Genomic DNA, 17,708 nt, shown 5'->3' on the forward strand with positions numbered 1-17,708 from the left:
GGGTCATGATGGTTCCCTGAGGAGCCTGTTCAGTGCCCTACCACCTTCTGAGGGAACAACCTTTTCCTTATATCCAGCCTAAAACTTCCCTGGCACAGCTCCAGGCCTTCCCTGCTCACCACAGAGCAGAGATCAGTGCCTGCCCATCCTATTCCCCTCAGGAGGAAGTTGTAGACTGCGATGAGTTTCCCCTCAGCCCAAGTGCTCTCAGTGGCTCCTCTTCCTCTCCAGGCTCTTCATCGTCTTCCTGTCCCTTCTTTGGACACTCTCTAGCAGCTTAATAATCTTTCCTATATTGTGGTGTCCAGTGCCCTTGATAGCAACACCAGTGCCCAGAAAAGGGCTAGGGCCAATACCCAGATCCTTGACTGCCACCTCTCCATTTCCCACTTTTGGAGTGCAGCATTTTGCACAAGCAGCTGGGGAAGCCCAGGGAATCCTGTCCAACACTCCAGCTGTGCCTGGAGCTGTGGCTGTGACCCTGAGCCCGAGGAAGCCTGATGTTCCCATCACACAGATGCCATCACATCTCCTGGAAAACAGAAATGTAGGGGTTGCATGGTCACAGGTTTTTTATATAACTGACAGACTTCATTCAGCTGCTATCAGAAGGGAAATAAAACCAACGACCTGAACTGATGCACAAAAAGACAAATCAATGGCAGCAGGAACCTTAAAAGAATTGTAATCTGCTTCCCTGTCCCTGCCTAATAAAGACTCAGGAATAAACAAGAACACAGCCAAAGTGTTTACATTTTGATGTCATTTATTGGCACAAAAATATGCAAATACAACATGGCATCTAAACATGGCTACTCTGTTGTATTTTGTGCATTGTTTTTAATGTTTTTAATTAATAAATCATAACTTTATCTTCAACCTCATGTTTAATAACCATTATTTTCTGTTTCAAGTTACAACCAGTTCTCCCCTCCCAGTCTGCCTCCTGTGCCAAACCTGAACTTTCTCTAGTTATTTCTCAGCACTGCTTTTTAACCCAGACACTGCAGGAGGCACACAAGTGGTATTTATTTGTACCCTGCATCCAGTTTGCCACCGATCACTCTGCACAGAGGCACCACGACTTTGCTCAGCTCAACATTTTCAAATCTTGGATGTGCTCAAAACCCTGATCTAGTCAGAAACAGAAATCCTGAACTAGTGTAATGAGCAGATAGACAATTTCCAATTTTGGGGCAAGAATCAAGTTTGAAAACAAGGTACAGGAGGGAAACAATGGTAAATTCTACTTCTCTTTCTTTCCAGTTATGCAGCTCCCCTCAAACCTAAATGAAGCCTCCTGCACAAGCGCATTTAGCTCACTGCACCCACATCAACAGGAATGACCAGGGCAATAATTAATCTGCAAGTTACTTAGTTACATTGCAAAGTGAGTGAAAACCCGTATAGTTATTTTCAATGGATCTCCAGTTCCCCAAAGACAAAAAGGAACCATAGACATCTGTGGTACAATCAGTCTTCACTGTCCTGGAAACCCAAATCAAGTGTTGTGTTTCAGACAGCTTGTTTTTCCAACAGCAGCTATACATTGGCTTACACCAACTTTTAATATACAATAACTCTTATCATTTACATTTAAAAATATTTGACAAAGGCTGTATTTCAGTCCAACGTTCAATTTGTGTTTGTAGAAGAGCAAGTTTGGAGTGAAAAAGCCTCCAGAATAAAAGGCTGTGCATACTCTGGAATCTCCTGTTACCAGAAAGGACACCTAAAAAAAAGAAAGATATTGTAATAACGTTGACTTGCATGTAGTTTCACAAAGGCAACACTGAGAAGGACTGAGATTCTACACAGACTAGGCATCATCTAAGCACAGGCAAAGTTGCCAGGTGATCTTTATCACTTTTAAACATTAGCAGAAAAGAGATCTATTTCCTTCAGCATAGTTCTAAGTTATCTAACTCTTAAAATGACACTAAGTCATGTTTGTTTTGTTCTTCAGAGTAACTGAAAGCACTGACCACCACATTCCTTATTTCCAACACTTAAAATGTAAAATCCTTGTCATTTCTTATTAAAAAAAAATTCCTAGAGGACTGTTTGGCATTGCCATGGGCTTGCAGAATCTACCAGATCAGATGCAGTATGTGGTAAGGCTCCTATAAATAACTAACTACACAAGTGAGGTTCTCTTTAGCAGTTCCCTGCTCACACTGTTTCAGAAGAGTTTTGCCAGGTTAGCTGAGTGACAAACTCACCATCCAATGTAGCACTGGCACAGGTTCTCATGAGAAGTTGCTTGTTTAATGAGCAGCTCTACTTGTGTGGGCACATCAAGAGTTTCATCATGAGAGAAGTCTCGACCTTTGAAATAAAAGGATAAAAAAACCATGAAAGGAGTCACAAATCCTGGTACTAATCCCTTCATAGTACATTATCTAGCAGGTGGGGAGTAGTTTCTTATAAACTTTAAAAGTGTAAAATTTTGCAACTAAATGCTGCAAACTATGAAGCCAGGAAAGTAGAAATTCAGCTTCCACTAAAAGCTAATACATGCAAAATATTAAATCTTTGTAGTTACAAACACCTCTGTACTTTTCAAATCAGACTTCCTTGTATCTAAATGCAGGCACAGGACAAAAACAGGAAAATGGCCTCATCCACTTAATCAGAATATGTTAAATTAAAGGATTAACAGAAAATACAATCACTAAGAATAGTGCTGATCCATCAGATTTTATGTTTCTTTATATAAACGTAACTGCACACTCACCAGTGAGCTTATCTCGAACCCTGTTGATGATCTGAATTGCCTTCTTATTTAGAGCTTCTGGCTTCACCAGACCATCTCCTACTAAAAGACAGAAACAGGACACAGAATTAGGACTTCAATCTGAACAATAAAAGCATTTGTACTGCTGTTAGATGTGCCCTTTCCAAATACCATTTTGAAAGCAAACCTAGATGCATTTTCTATAGATACAACTCTTTGTGGGAGTTGAGAACACAGATAATTTTTATGCTGACAAGAGACTGCGTCTGTCCCATCTCATACAATTGCATTTAGACCATGATGAAATTTTCTGATCTAAGAACAGTTTCTGGGTCTGTATAGAAGCAACAGTGAAACTTACTGAAGGAATGGATGGATTCAGGCACTGTGGTTCCAGTTTTTTTATGGGCTGTCTCACCCAATTCCACACTGTCCAACATTTCTGTCGAAAAAAAACATGAAAACACAAAAGTATAAATGTGAGCTGAAAAGCAGCTGAAATATTCTTCTGGAAACATTAGCAGGACTGTTAATCAGCTAATTTGAAAAGCGTATTTGTGACATCTACTATCTTTTCTACTCACCTACTGACTGACTGGCTGAGTAGGAGTCTGTTCTTGTTCGTGAGCGCTTGTTGCCCTTTGTATTTGCTGCAAGAAAACAAGGAGTTGGGAAGCATGAACTGGAGTTTCAGTGTTTGAAAGAAAATTTGTCCACAAACAATACAGATTTGGCTGCCTTTCTCCTTCTCCTGATTTGATGTCACCTGGAAACTATTTCAACCTCCTGATCACTGCTGTAATTTCATACTAAAATCCCTAAAACCGTGTGCACACAGAAACAGCACATGCAAACTAACAGATTGTTTGAAAACACTGGTTTTCAGGCTTCTGGATTTCATGTATGAATATTCTCTTGCTGTCACTAATTTATCAGAATCACTTACTGTCCATCAATCTCCAATTCAATAAGGGATCATACACAAAGGCTTCCAGCACAGCCATGACGCTGTCCTTGTGTTCACGCAGCACCTCCATCACTGTGTGACAGGTGATTCTGTAGTTCCCATCAAGGCCTGTCACCTTTGGAAGAAAAAGAAATGAATCAACTACTGATTTGTTCACTCTGCAACTCCAAGCCAAACACTCAGGGAGCAGGAAGTAGCTTTGAACTGGAGTTCACTATGCTTTGTTCATTAAGAGAACAAGACACACATTAATTACAAACTAAGAAGCTCTCCATGAAGATGATCTTTGTAAAGTGCCATGCAGCTGACTCTGTCTGGTTGATATAAACAGCTGTTTGAAATGGGGAGACTAAGGAAGGCCAAACAAATTGGAGGAATTTCTGGGTAGTTTATTTTCTAACTAAAAAGTTGCTTTCCACTGTAATGTACTGCAGATATCACAGGAGATATTTTAACTCACAGAAAATGAAACTGAAATATTAACACCTCTGGTTCTTAAGGAGTGGTAAAGTTTAGCCACAACAAAAATATACAGAAGAAACTGAGAAATGGTTGCCATTTTCCCTAGGAACTGTCCACTCCAAATCAGAGGGAATGCTTACCTCCATAGCATTTGTCAGCATCCTTGTTAATCTAAATGGAATCTTCTCAGGGAACTTTTCTCTTGTCATTGCAACCTAAACACATAATGATGGAGAATAAGTAAATTAATAGCTAAATTACTTTTAAAAAGTTATTAAGTACTGGGATCTTTTTGCTACAATCTTGAAGATTTTATTCCAAATAGGACATAAAGTAAATAAAGTCACATTTTTATGTTCCTCAGTTTTCACAAATTACTGGGAGAAGCTAGATAATTAACTTGATAGCAAAGGGAAAACTCGAGCATGTGCCCAGCAACACAGACTGCCTCTCAGCAGCTTAAATTGCTCCAAGAAATTTCATGGAAGTGATGTTAACACTTCTTTGCTTGTTCCAGTAGCCAGCTAATCCCAAAGACATGTTTCTGAGATAAAGTGTCTATTATTTTCAACTTGCCTGCAGGTAAAGAGAGGCTCAGAAGAGAGTCCAAGGGCTTGCCCAGGAACAGACTCCAAGGTCAGTTTGTCCTGACTTATAGATCAATTTCTATTCCACCAGAAAATGTGAGAATTATTGAAAATGTCATGTCCAAATACAAAGACTTACCTCAAAGCAGTCCCCAAAGTCAATATGCAGGATCTTTCCACTCAGTCTGTCTAACATCAGATTGGAAGGGTGTCTTTGGTGAAGGAGTGAGAGAAAAAACAGACCATTGGTGACAGACTATTACAAAAACCCAAAGTAAATCACAGCAGCTCCAGTCTGAAAATATATTTATCTTCATGAAGAAGAACAGCCAGTGACAGCTTGCTTGTCTGAAATCTTCAATCTCAGGACAAACAGGAAACCTCCCTGACAGTGCATCTGTCACATTACTTTTGTAATTACCTCTCATGAGTTAAAGATCTTCTCACCTTGGAAGACAAATAACTTCCTGGACAAGAATGATCAGTACATATCTTGCATATGAATGTTTATTTTTCAGTTGGGATAAATTTTTCCACTTGTTTTATGCTTTTTATTATTTTTTTTTTAAGTGTAGAAAAATGTAATACATTATGCTGCACTTGAAGTAACACAGATTGTTTTACCATCAAGGGAGAAGAAAATCAATCCAAACTAACAAAACTACAGTTTTGTTTCATGCTTACATCTTCCAATTTTGTTTTAATTCCATTTTCAAAGGTTCATAATTTTATGTTAGAAACTTTAAAGTTCAGAAATAAGAGTTCTTGTTACTAAAACATTTAAGGGTTTACCTGTTTTTGCATTACAGAGTTTAAATCTAATATACCTTGTCTTCAAAACTATTTTGGAAGTTATAATATTAATAAAATGGATGGAGAAAGGTTTCCCATTCTGTGAAAGGGAAAAATTAGAACTTGTGGTCCTTAATGTAGTTCCATGTGTATTAATTTCAAAAAGGAAGAAAGTCTTATTTGTACTCATGATACACAAAGTGCATCTCACCCCTGCAGTGCTCAGAATAACAGCAGCATAATTAGGAGCTGAGAGATGATGATATCATTACAACTCAGCAGTAACCACAATGGAAGATGTTATCACAAGAACAGATTCAAAGAATGAACTGATAGCCTTCAAAGTCTGTGCTTTTAAATAAAATAAACCTTTACAGCTTTATTTACCTGTCCCCAAGGCCCAAAATGTACCCAACCATTGACATCACAGCCAGTGAACGGGTGTAATTTGTTCTTCTGTCAAACCATACCTACAAGTGTAGGAGATAAAACAGAAAAAGCCAGGCAGGTATGTTGCATGTTTCAGTTTATAACTGATGCATTAACCATTTGCATTTTGCACAAAGCAGAACTGTGAGAGGCTTAGGTTCAGTACTCTGTAAGTTTGAGGGGGTTTAAACACCTTGTGCTCTTGGATTAGATGTCTAAGTTATTAAGAGAATAAATTCTGAGGCTCCTGCTTTTCTCTCCCCTGCAGAGAGAATATATATATATATCTATATGGTGACTAAAATATATAACACTATATATATATGGAGTCTAAAATCTCCAGTCTTGTGCTTTGCACTTCACTTCTGCTCTGAGCCTTGTGAAGCCCCTTGTGTGGGGATACATGTGTGGATATGTGTCCTGCAGTGATTCAGCTGGGGTTTAGGATAAATAAACTCCATCTCTCACTCATTCTGCAGAGAAGATAATTACACACTCTGCTGTTTGCCAGTACTTGTGTTGATCTCACCTCTGAGCTTGGACTTTTCAACCACAGCAGTTTGGCAAGGTCATCCCCAGCTGTGTTATTGACAGCATGTTCAAATACTTCTACTTTCTGCATCAGAGTCAGGTGGTCGTAGTCTGGAGCCATCTGTAATTCAGAAGTGACATTCAGCAAATTAAAGCCACCTCCAGCAGCCTCTGGCTGTACTGTGAGAAACACAGAAATCTTAAATAATTTCATATCAAGTTTATACTTAAACTATTGGTAGACTGACGAGTGTGTTTCAAACACAGCAAGATGACCACACAACAGTGAAGAATTCTTTTTAAATAGGATAGAAAATGATTTAGTATCCCCAAAGTCAGTAGCACACAGCCCCGTTTAACTAAAAAACTGCATAGGTAAGTATTTTTCAAAAACCATTATCCAAATAAGTCTTCTGGGCTGGCACACACTTTCCTTTTTGGCAGGAAATTCCAAATTTTCTAGTAGTGTTCAGTTTCTCCAGTCTGTCTAATTTTGGCCCTTAGACACAATGTTTGCAATGCCAGCAGCACCTTGTATGAGACACATCACAGTCATTCAAAATTCCAAACACATATCAGTCACCAGATGGCAACAACTTGTGGTCACTGCTAAAACTGGAAAGGAGAAACAAATAAACATATGGCAAGCTATAACTCTTATCTATTATTTTTTAATTTATTGTATCAATCAGAGAAGAGGCAGAGGAAGAAGCCTTGCACCATTCTCCTTCATTAAGGCACTGGTGTCTTAAAAGAATGTCCCAAAAGCTCTGCCAGCTCTGCCCCTTACCCTCAGCATGATGCGATGCTCGATGTTGAGCAGGATCTTTTTCTTCTCCCTGTAGTCTCGGATGAGTGCGTGCAGCGTGTCACAGTGGGGCACCCAGCCAATTAAGCCTGAATTTGTAGACAGTGGAATAACAGCATATCTCTGGATGCTATTGGGGGAAAAAATGGAGATCACAGCTCAAATTGTTGTATATTGTAACTTATTAGATTTTTAGATGCTTGAAACAACTACTGTTAAATCTGATTCTGGTCCAAATTGTCTTGTCAATAGTTGCTCTGCTTGTCTTTTCAAACAGACTTCAAACACCCATTCTGCACAGATTTTTACCAGATAATCTACAGATAAACTCCAAATTTACATGTTTTTCATTAAAAGGTTGCTTTCAGAAGGTACATGTTATGTCACCCACGATGATCTCTTATTTGCACGATTTGTTTGATGTGTTCTTGCTTGAAAGGCACTGCAGAATTGCACTCAGTGACTCTTCAAGCTATTTAGTGACTATAATAAAAAAAGCTTTGGCAAAAACCCATTCTCAGGCTCCTAAGGCAGTGCACAAGGTGTCTTGAAATAGACACTTCTTCAAAGACCATAACAATTTACAAGATAGCACTTCAATTAAAGAGAAAAAAAAAAAATCCCCTCAGATACATGTTCTCCATGTTTGAATTCTATAAATACTCTTTATAACTTAGTTCCAAGATTTGCCATTTCTTCACAAAACAACTGCTTGTGCCAAGGTTTACCTGTAAGGATTTACACATGCTTAAGCACTTTCAGTGATTACCCAGAGCACACACACCTGAGGTTTTTACGAAGAGAAGTTGGGTCATTTGCTAGCAGAGTGTTGACCAACCCAAAAAGCTGCATCACTCTTTCATCTTGGCGAAGGTCTTCGTGACCTTTCAGAAGGAATACAAACTCATGCCCGTTGCTTCCTGCGAAAGAATTAGTGCACAAAAGTTTATATTCATTGAACAAACAGATGAGTAAAAACATATGTACCCAAAAAAGTGTGGCAGTCAGACTGACTAAGAAAAACCTCACCTGAAAGGAAAGGTTACCTAAAACCAGGTAAATATATGGTTTGACTTAAGAGCAAGAGCTGTTTAAATACAGGAATAACTAAGTGAAAACTGCTCTCTCTTACCCATTAATGTCAATTTCCTGGGCCGCTGCTTGGAGGTGATGACCTGCAGCGAGGGTGCGATGGACTGAATGCGGATGATGGGCTGGTTGGGGTCGTACGTTCCTGGCACTGCCAGTTCCAGATCCCGGCACATTAAGAGTTTTGGTGACACATACTGTAGTTCCAAAGAAGTGAGCTACCAAACCAAAAGAAATATAAGACCTTAGGATTTCAGTTCAGTCTCATAGAAGCATCTGAAGAGTTCATGCTGTCAAGGGACCTAAAACAGTTCAGGCAGTGACCAATACTTCAGGTACTTGCAGGAAGTGCTGCATAAACACCAAATTTGCAGCAAACCCTATGCAGTTATTTCCAGAATACTGAATTAGTATGTTTTGAATAACCAGAAAACATAAAGCCAAGGTTGGTATTGACAAAAGATCTGAATCTCTCCCCTCACCTGTGGCAGCTGCTTTGAGATACGTCGGAACACGTGATAGTAGAGATCCCAAGCCTGAGTTAGGTCTTTGACATTTCCTGATTTCATATACTTCCTGCACCACTCTTGAGCTTCCATGAGATCTCTGCCATAGGCCTAGGGATTAAAACAACAGAAAAAAGAATTTCAACAGACTGCAGTGTAACAGGTGGAGAGCACTTAACACCTACAAAGAGCATCAGAGTCTCTTTTCAAATTGCACTACAAATACTTATCTCACATTTTTATAGTAAATGAGAATTAAAGATCCAGAAATTCCTAGATCCAAGATTTGCATTGAATTTATCAAACAACATTGCTCACTTATAGACTTCATTATAGGAGGCAACTGAATGCTTAGAATCACCCTTTAACAGTAGGCTTTCAAGCTCTGTTAATTCTCTGTTATCTGTGCTAGTGCTTACTGTGAATAAAGCAGAATAATTAACTGCAGAGCAGTTTTCCAGTCCCTATCAGACATCCTGCCAATATAAGACTCCAGGGCAATTTGGACTACCATGGCCTCTTACAGTCACCAATAGTGACACAGATCTGAAGATAAATGTCAATAATGAAATAGTGAAATAACATGAGTCCCATGAGATTCACTTTTTGTGTTAAATGGCAAAGGTTCTTGTAACACATCTGGGGCAGATGGTTGTCCTGAAGAACAGCTGATACCTGATTGAAGGATGTCTCCTTTAAAGTCTGAGGCCCTCGCTCCATCATTGCATGAAGTGGTTCCAGCACCTCAAACATTCCCTTTACATTTCTTTCTCCAAAATACAGACGAGATGCTTCTTCCAACCCTTCATGCCACATCTCATGCCATAGGATGGCCACACGAATTAGCTCTTCACTCACCTGTTTTAGGACAGAAAAAAAAGACTGAATGCCTAGAGAAATCCCTGGCACTGTGTCCTGATTCAAAACTGCAAAACTCCCTTCTTCTCTGATATTATGAAATATTAGTTCCTGGCAGCCAGAGGGAGCCACAAGAACTATCACAATGACAGCACATTTTTTTCTTTAAGAAGCTGACCAGGCTTTTCTCACCTTATTTGTTGCCTTTGAAATTTTCTACATTTCATTTTCATGCTTGGCCTGAAAGCATTATTTTTCTTTTATTCATAAAAATCGGTATCAAATTAATTGCATTATTCTTTCCATGCTAAGCTCAGTAAGTTTTATTTCTACTTTCCACTAAGCAAAACCACCTCTTATGGAACAAAGGTTTTTCCTGTATTTCTTCTCTAAATTTATTCATAAGGAAACACAAAAACTCAGTGTGTGAATTATTTTAGAATGAGAGCATTCTCTGGAAATTACAGTAATACTGCAACTTCTACCAGTTGCAAATACCCAAAATTAATTGTACCTGAACAGAATCAACAATGAATAGTCTTTTTGTCTTATTATAACTGACATCTATCCAACATAACACACTTTATGCTGCACTGAGCACTCACCATCATTGCCTGCTGCACCAGAGTGTTGCTGTGCTCACACATGTTTTTCAAGATCTTATTTGCAGCATTGTGCCGAGCAGTGGTCGTAGATTTAGAAGCCACAGTCAAAGGATAGATTAAAGCCTGCAAGGGACAGTAACCAGTAATATTTTAGAGCCCCACAGAGAAGCTATGTAAATTTAAATAATTAGCAAAGCATTAATGAATAGCAGCCTTAGGGATAAACAGAAGGAAGCAAGTTCTCTTCTGGAAAGTGTTGAGAGGAATTTATTACTGAAAGTTTTCTGACCCAAAAGGGCTGTCAAGACTTTAGTTCACTGAATAGCACAATGACATTGAGAGCCTCTTTCAAACTGGAAGAACAAAAACAGGTTTTAAGAATTTGTGATATTCCACACTGTGGAAAGAAATTCAGATAAAACCTGTGGAAAGAAATTCAGATAAAACCTGTGGAAAGAAATTCAGATAAAACCTGTGAGGTAGGTTCTTAGTAGTCACGAAAAGACATTTAAGGTGATCTGCACTACCCAGCAGGCATTAAATTACATTAGACAGAGTCCTTCCCAGGCTGCATGGCTCATTCACCTCTTTCCCATTTTTATGTGAACAGTGCTGAGGTGAAAGCAGCAGCAGCAACAGAAACTGTCCCCATCCTCACTGTCATCACTTGCTGTGACTTCCTGTGCAGGCATCTGACACCTGTAAAAATTTCTGCTCTAAGCAGACACTTACCTGGGGGTGGTAGCGACCAATGTCTGTGAGCAGCTGATGGATGAGACGCCCTACCAGAGGTCGAGGGGTGTCAATTCTGGCAATGAGCTGAGGGATTACCTAAGGAAAAGGAAAAGAAACTCTCCTGTCATCTCATAAGTTCAGTGCACCAGCTGCTCTGCCCTCTCCTAGAGGCCTCACAGCCTCTAAAGGAGACAGGGAAGCCCATCAGCCATTTTTGAGTTGGTCAGAGGGTAACACAGGGTTCCAAACTGAAATGTACAACAGCACAATGAGATCACAAGTGTTCTGTGCAAAACTCTTACAGGATCCTACTATGGAAAGATGCATCTTGAAGTATAATGCTTAAATGGGAAATAAAGTATTTTTTAAACTTAATTACAAGAATCATTCTACAAGGCAATCCTGAAACACATTGTGAACTACATCAGAGCAGGACAGTGTTGTTTTATGCTTGATCACCACTGAATGTATGTCATCTTTAATTCAAGAATTTTCAGTCTTTCTCATTAATATGCCCTAATTTGCATAAAAATACAGAAACATTTCTCATTTTTCTGTTCAAGATGCTTGTTGAATCTGTTACAGGCTGTTCTGCACACTGCTTTCAGCACTCACCTACAGAGGACTGTTTAGCAAGAGATCATAATGGATATCATGCAACAAATCCCAAACTACCCCTAGAACTGGGATTTCCCTTTGTATTATTTACCTGCAGCCAAGTGTCTATTTGGATTGCCTTGACTCCTTCTACCAAAGCTTCATTCACATCAGGCCAATGACCATAGTCAAACCACAGAGTAAGGACTCTGAAAAAGAGAAATACTTTTGTTAGGAACAAATGAACCAACGCACAACCAAAATGAAACAAAAACTACCAACCAACCAACCAACAAAACCCCATCACAAAAACCCCAAACAAACAAACAAACAGAAAAAAAACAATTTGCAAGCAACTTTTCTTCCCAGAACCCTCAGATAGCAGGGATAAACCATCTAACAAAAATTAGCCTGGACTGAAGCATTCACTTAATTCAACCATAACAAAAAAGAGCAGAAATGTGCTCTACCTAATCTGAAACCATATGCTCTTATCACCTGGATTTCATTTACTATGTGCTTTATTATGTACCTTAGAGTGTCTTGTAGGTTGTTTCCTCGAGACAGAGAAATGGATCGGAAGAAACCTTGGACAGCAGGGACTGTGTACATCAAGAGGGTCTTGGATAAATCCTTTTGGAATGAAAATTGCTGTATTAGTTCTATGCAAACACATCAGCCCACATGAATCCTAAACTCAAGGGGAAAGAGGAAGAAATATGTGGAAATGTAGACCTAATCCCCATTGGAAATGACTTCTGCTCCTGCTCTTCACAGGACATGTTACTCCTAGAATTTTAAGTTTTGCTTGACTACACAAAGGTCTTTCAGCCTGGCAGGGAAAATGCTGTGAAGTGGTTTCAGCTTGTTTACAAAGCTATGGACAACAAAGCAGCCTAAAAACCACCACCTTACTATACCTGGTAAATTAAAGAGATTCCTCAGATTCTTCCATGAAGGGCCTAAAGAGCAGAATTTGTTAATGCCCTGTATCACCCATGACAGCCACTTCAGTCTCCACTTTAGCTCACAGCTAATAATCATTTGCATTAATTTAGCCCATAACATTTTTCTGTGTCTAAGCAGTAAGTACCAATCTCACAACATGAAGAGGGAGGAAAGAGGGTACCTCAGTGACTTTTTTCTGCACTGGGGATGGGATGGGGCTGTTCTCAGTGCTCTCTGCATCGCTCTCGCTGTTGCTGCCCTCGGTGTTAGCGCTGGTGATGCTGGCTCCGCTCGCGTGACGGAGTTTCTTCTTCTCATCTCTGGCCTGGTTTTGGTGTTTATAGTGAAGCACTGCTTCAAAGTTCATCACTGCCCAGGCATGCCAGGCCTGCCAACAGGAAAGAACAGAAGTTAGAAGGAAGATGAGTCCTTTCTGTAACAGGCACTTTCTAATAGTTAGATATAATCCCACCTTTCTGTGTCTGCAAACAACAGCAGTAAGTAATACCCTGCAGACTGTTGTCAATGCTTTGATTTCTCTAATTGCTTGTAATTTGAACTGTCTTATTATCTTAAATAATATCACGTTGAATTCTTGGCCTGGAACTCCCTTTTGAATATTAAAGCAAATGAGCTCTGTACCAAAAATTAAATTGTATTTGCATATACCTTCATTTTTCAAAGGCTAAAATGAAAATTAGTATGTTATGACTTTGGGATGTGTAATAGGAAAAAATACAGGAGATGGCTGCCCCAGAGAAGATATGGCATTAAATATTAATTGAAATATCACAACCCTGAAATCAAAGGCTCTTTGGAGAATTAGCAACAGGGCTGCTTTCCTTGTTCAAGTATACTGACTGAGAATGAGTTAAATTTTTCCATTTTCTTTCTCCTTCATTGCTAACTGACAACAGGAGAGAGTCCCAAAAGCAAGATGAGAAACTGAACTGTGGCCTAATTTTACCAACCAGATAAAATTCTAAACAAGAATCTCATGGCTGCCTTGGGCCACTTTCTCTGTTTTTCGGTTCTGTTTTGGTTTCTTTAATCCTACTGACAGTAACAAGGCAGACAGTTACAGGAGATCTTCCAGTGAAAAACTTCCTTTCCTGTAGTATTGGACTTGATAAAATTTATCTGTAAACTTCTGTGTAATGACCTTGTACCAGTTGCGATCATGCTCCGTTGCAGCACTGTAGTATTGCAGGACTTTGGGGATGGTGCTCTCATTGATACCTTGCAGGTTCAGCTGCCACTCACCCAGTTTCAGGAAACACCTAGTTAAATAAAGGTATTATTGATTCAAAACCTAAAATGAAAACAAAACCTCTGGATTAAAAGGTGAACTTGCTATCTGGAGTCTAAAAGACATTCCATGTGATGAATCCAGTCAGGAAGCCTCTCCTGCAGTCTGGATGCATAATTCAAAATACCTCCATCTTGCTTGTAGTGTGGAACTAACTAGTTGAAGGTTTAATTTAAGAGGAAATGTGGGGATCAAACTCTTTTCCTCATCTATATGAGTTACAAAATAAATGTAAGAAGTAGGTAACCGCAACATCAAAAGACTTCATCAGTCTGTGCTGATAAAATTCATACATGTGCACACATATATATATATATATATACATGGTGAGCTGTACTGAACCCCATGTGAATGAGCCCTCTGGGGAGAACCCTGACAGACAATGGAAACACAGAGGAACTGTTCTTCCCCCAGCCAGAACCCCATTAAGTCATTCCCTCCTAGAGGAAAGGAAAAACAACATATTTTTACTGCAGTAGGGTGGGGTTGTCAAGGTTTATGCAAAACTTAATACTTTGCTCCTTCAGAAGGCTTTAAATGCCACAGCTATGTGGCTGTCCTTTCTCTATTCTGAGTTTTCCAGAAAGCATTGTGCAAGACAAATATTATATGCAAATCATTATTAATTTGTTTTCCATTATAGTCACTAAAAAAAATAAGACAACGGTGTTACCAAGGGTTCTCATCCTCATAAAAGCAAATGTAGTGCATACCTCCCTTCAAAAAAATCAAACGTTTAATAGAAAGCACTATGCAATTTTTAATTTAAACTGAAAAAAACCCAGATCTGGCACCTACAGATCCACAGAGAAAAATGGAGAAAGGGTTTTTAATGCAACAGTATTATAAGAGACCATCACATGCTGGGCACCTACTGCCCAAAGCCTTGCTGTTGTGCTTGGCAGCCTGTGTACTTAATACAGATGTGCCAGGAGTGTGGGAAGTGTTTCTTTTCCTAGTGACTGAATCTCCTGAAAAGCAAAGAAACAGACATGCTGAGCTCTCTGCCTTCTGCCAGTGAGCCACAGTGCTGGAAAAATACAACCAGGCACCAGCAACAAATACAAGCTTGTTTAGGCTGATGTGTCCCAGGAACATTTAGTGAATGTTACATGATAGATAAGAATGTAATACCAAAGCAGCTAAATGAAATCCTGTTCTTTTAATCCAAGCATGAGCTTTGTCTGAAATGTGTCACCCTGCACCTCAGGAAAGCCTTCAGTTTCAGTCTAGAGCTAAAGGGTGCCCCAGGAGCTTGTGCTGACCGTGCCATGAGCTTATGGAGCTCCTGTTTGTGCTGCTGGTCCTCGGTGGCGATGGCGTGCTGCGCCTGCTGCTGCATGGTCTGCACAAAGTGCTGCATGTGCTGGAATGCATCGATCTGCAAAGGGATGATGGAGGCAGTGAGCACCACAGGGCTTAACTTCTCAAGGGAGAAAGACAATACAAGAGTAGAAATTATTTTTAAAGAAATAAACATATATGGTTTTCTTTCAAAGCTTTTCAGTCACTGAATCCCTCTAAAATCACGTTACACTTTAAATATGTCCAAATAAATGAAGAAGGTAGAGATTATTGTTGTCTTTGAAGCTGCTAAACTGAGGAACAAGTAACTGCATCCTCCTGCTGCCAGGCACATCTTCACTATCATACAAAGAGCCAAAGGTATGACTGACCACAACACAAGTTAACACCATGCTCTGATGTGCAAGAACTCAACCCTGCCAGAGCAACAAGGTCACCTGTACAGGGAGAAAACTTCAGCAGCACAGAATGTCCTGTTACTGCCCACACAGTGTGAGACACAGAGATATCCAGTTTGCACCTGAGCATGAACTAAGTCTGGCAATTGCAACAATCAAATGTTTCTAGCCTACAAACCATAGCTGACCAGGACAATACTGAACAGACAGGATCACAGAGCCTACCTATAATATGCTAAGGCCAGACAAAAAACCAAAACAAAATCAAACCAAACCGAACAAAAAAACCCAAAAACCCCAACAACAACAAATAAACTATTTGAGAAAATAATGCCTGAAGGAAAACTTGCAACTTCCTCTTCTCTCCTACCTTTCAGTTTTAGCAAGGCTTGAAGTACACAACATGGGACATTGACTTGTTTCAACAAATTAAAGTCTAGGTTTCTCCTTCTTATTGAAGAAGTACAAATGTGCATTACTCCTTTGCCAGATTATTACACAGGGCAGTAGTGCTAAAGCAACTTGCACTACCGAATTCTGAGTGAAAAAAAATCTTTTTCAAATTCCTTGGAAAGAATTCTGGGGTAGGAAAACCCAAGAATAAAAATTTAAGAAAAAAGTATGCACGCTTCACTGGAAAGAATTAAGAATAAAGCTCCTGCAATCTGCAAGGTCATTTCAGGTTAGGAACTGCAGAATATGCTGTTTGAAGTCTAATTTACTTCCGTGTATACAGAAATGAGCTATGTTAGAGACAAGAGCCACCTGAGCTCAAATGCCTCATCTATCCTGTTCAAAAGTCAGCATGCACACCTCAGTGGTGAGGAAAAAGGGGAAAATAAAAGAAAGGTTCATACTCATAACATTAATGTAGTACACTTCATAACTGGTAACCTAGACAGAAGGGGATGGGGTGGAGGGGTAAATAATAATCTTACAATTAGTTGTGCTAGACATCTATTAAAAATAGACAAAATGTATTGCCTAACAGTATCAACACAGAATGTTATGTTTTTATTATGTGCCCCTCTCATATCTAGAGACACACCCAACAATCTGCTCTTCAGTTTCCACTAATACTGAAAACTGATCACCATAAACTGACAGATGGAGCACTTAAGACTGAAAGCAATAAGTCTTCAAAAACAACTGAATTCCTAAATTTGTATGTATCCTTCCTATGGGATATGGCTCAGAATGCAGCTGCTGGCAAAGGCTCCTTGTTAGAAGAAATGTAATAGGGTTTACTTATCCACTTTTATCTGTTGTTTAAGAAAAGACTGTGGTGGAGCTCTGCAAGTGCTGTGTGGCTGGTTTCCTTCTAGATGCCAGCTTCTTTCCTGCTGGATTTGACAAGTGCCAAAACAGCAGTACTGAAAACATTTTAGGTCAACAAAGGAACCTTGAACTGCTGAGCTAGAAAAAATGGTCATTTCCCACCTTACCAGCCCACATTAGCAGCTTATTATTTAGGACACCAAACCAAGTGAACACACAGTTATGTAAAACTACACACATCACCAGCTGTAACTATGTATTATTTATCTATTTTGGCATCAGTTTCCCCCCATCTTCATGGGCTTCACTTATTCTTGCAACTGTTAATTTTGTCCTGCACCATGTCCATCTGTGTCTTGACCACAAGTCAAACACTGCAAAATACAATTTCCCTCACAGAGACCCCACACACTTCTGGGGTCATTTACTGAAGCTAGTAAGAGGCAATTTCACTGTTTTACAGAGCCAACAGAAGAAGGCCTCAATAACAGCTCCTTCTGCCTTTTTAATTCAAATAAAGAATAGTTAATCGTGGCAATGTTCCCACAGCAATGGCTCTGCTCCAGTGCTGGCAATCCCAAAGGGAGGAAAAATAAAAAAGATGTGGCAGAATATGAGGATAAATGGAGGCTTTAATGTATATTAAAAAAAAAGATAACTTATCCAGTCTGGAGCTTATTGGATTTATGTAAATTCTCCCTGTGTTGCAATGTCAAAAACATTCACCCTGAGCTCTCTGGAGCCAAATTGTTCCCATGACAAAACTC

At 39.5% G+C, this 17,708-nt stretch overlaps 1 protein-coding gene across 7 annotated transcripts in view; it reads right to left on the bottom strand.

Annotated features, from left to right (window-relative positions):
• Nucleotides 1–748: 748 nt before the first annotated feature.
• Nucleotides 749–17,708, bottom strand: part of MTOR (mechanistic target of rapamycin kinase) — a 63,631-nt gene continuing 46,671 nt past the window's right edge. For all 7 annotated transcript variants that reach the window (XM_086860240.1, XM_086860244.1, XM_086860242.1 and 4 more), the window contains 22 exons: nucleotides 15,226–15,341; nucleotides 13,814–13,931; nucleotides 12,833–13,039; nucleotides 12,236–12,336; nucleotides 11,816–11,912; nucleotides 11,104–11,202; nucleotides 10,372–10,494; nucleotides 9,584–9,766; nucleotides 8,885–9,019; nucleotides 8,446–8,620; nucleotides 8,098–8,233; nucleotides 7,296–7,443; nucleotides 6,504–6,626; nucleotides 5,933–6,015; nucleotides 4,893–4,965; nucleotides 4,307–4,381; nucleotides 3,684–3,819; nucleotides 3,322–3,387; nucleotides 3,099–3,179; nucleotides 2,738–2,818; nucleotides 2,223–2,328; nucleotides 749–1,732 (listed from right to left, as the gene is read on the bottom strand). In XM_086860240.1, coding sequence (XP_086716366.1) covers nucleotides 1,717–1,732; nucleotides 2,223–2,328; nucleotides 2,738–2,818; nucleotides 3,099–3,179; nucleotides 3,322–3,387; nucleotides 3,684–3,819; nucleotides 4,307–4,381; nucleotides 4,893–4,965; nucleotides 5,933–6,015; nucleotides 6,504–6,626; nucleotides 7,296–7,443; nucleotides 8,098–8,233; nucleotides 8,446–8,620; nucleotides 8,885–9,019; nucleotides 9,584–9,766; nucleotides 10,372–10,494; nucleotides 11,104–11,202; nucleotides 11,816–11,912; nucleotides 12,236–12,336; nucleotides 12,833–13,039; nucleotides 13,814–13,931; nucleotides 15,226–15,341 — 2,478 coding nt within the window. In that variant the 3' untranslated portion in view covers nucleotides 749–1,716. The remainder of the gene's footprint in view (nucleotides 1,733–2,222; nucleotides 2,329–2,737; nucleotides 2,819–3,098; nucleotides 3,180–3,321; nucleotides 3,388–3,683; nucleotides 3,820–4,306; nucleotides 4,382–4,892; nucleotides 4,966–5,932; nucleotides 6,016–6,503; nucleotides 6,627–7,295; nucleotides 7,444–8,097; nucleotides 8,234–8,445; nucleotides 8,621–8,884; nucleotides 9,020–9,583; nucleotides 9,767–10,371; nucleotides 10,495–11,103; nucleotides 11,203–11,815; nucleotides 11,913–12,235; nucleotides 12,337–12,832; nucleotides 13,040–13,813; nucleotides 13,932–15,225; nucleotides 15,342–17,708) is intronic.

The sequence above is a fragment of the Cyanistes caeruleus genome, chromosome 22 (assembly GCF_971803275.1).
Source record: "Cyanistes caeruleus chromosome 22, bCyaCae1.hap1.1, whole genome shotgun sequence".
Classification (NCBI taxonomy): domain Eukaryota; kingdom Metazoa; phylum Chordata; class Aves; order Passeriformes; family Paridae; genus Cyanistes; species Cyanistes caeruleus.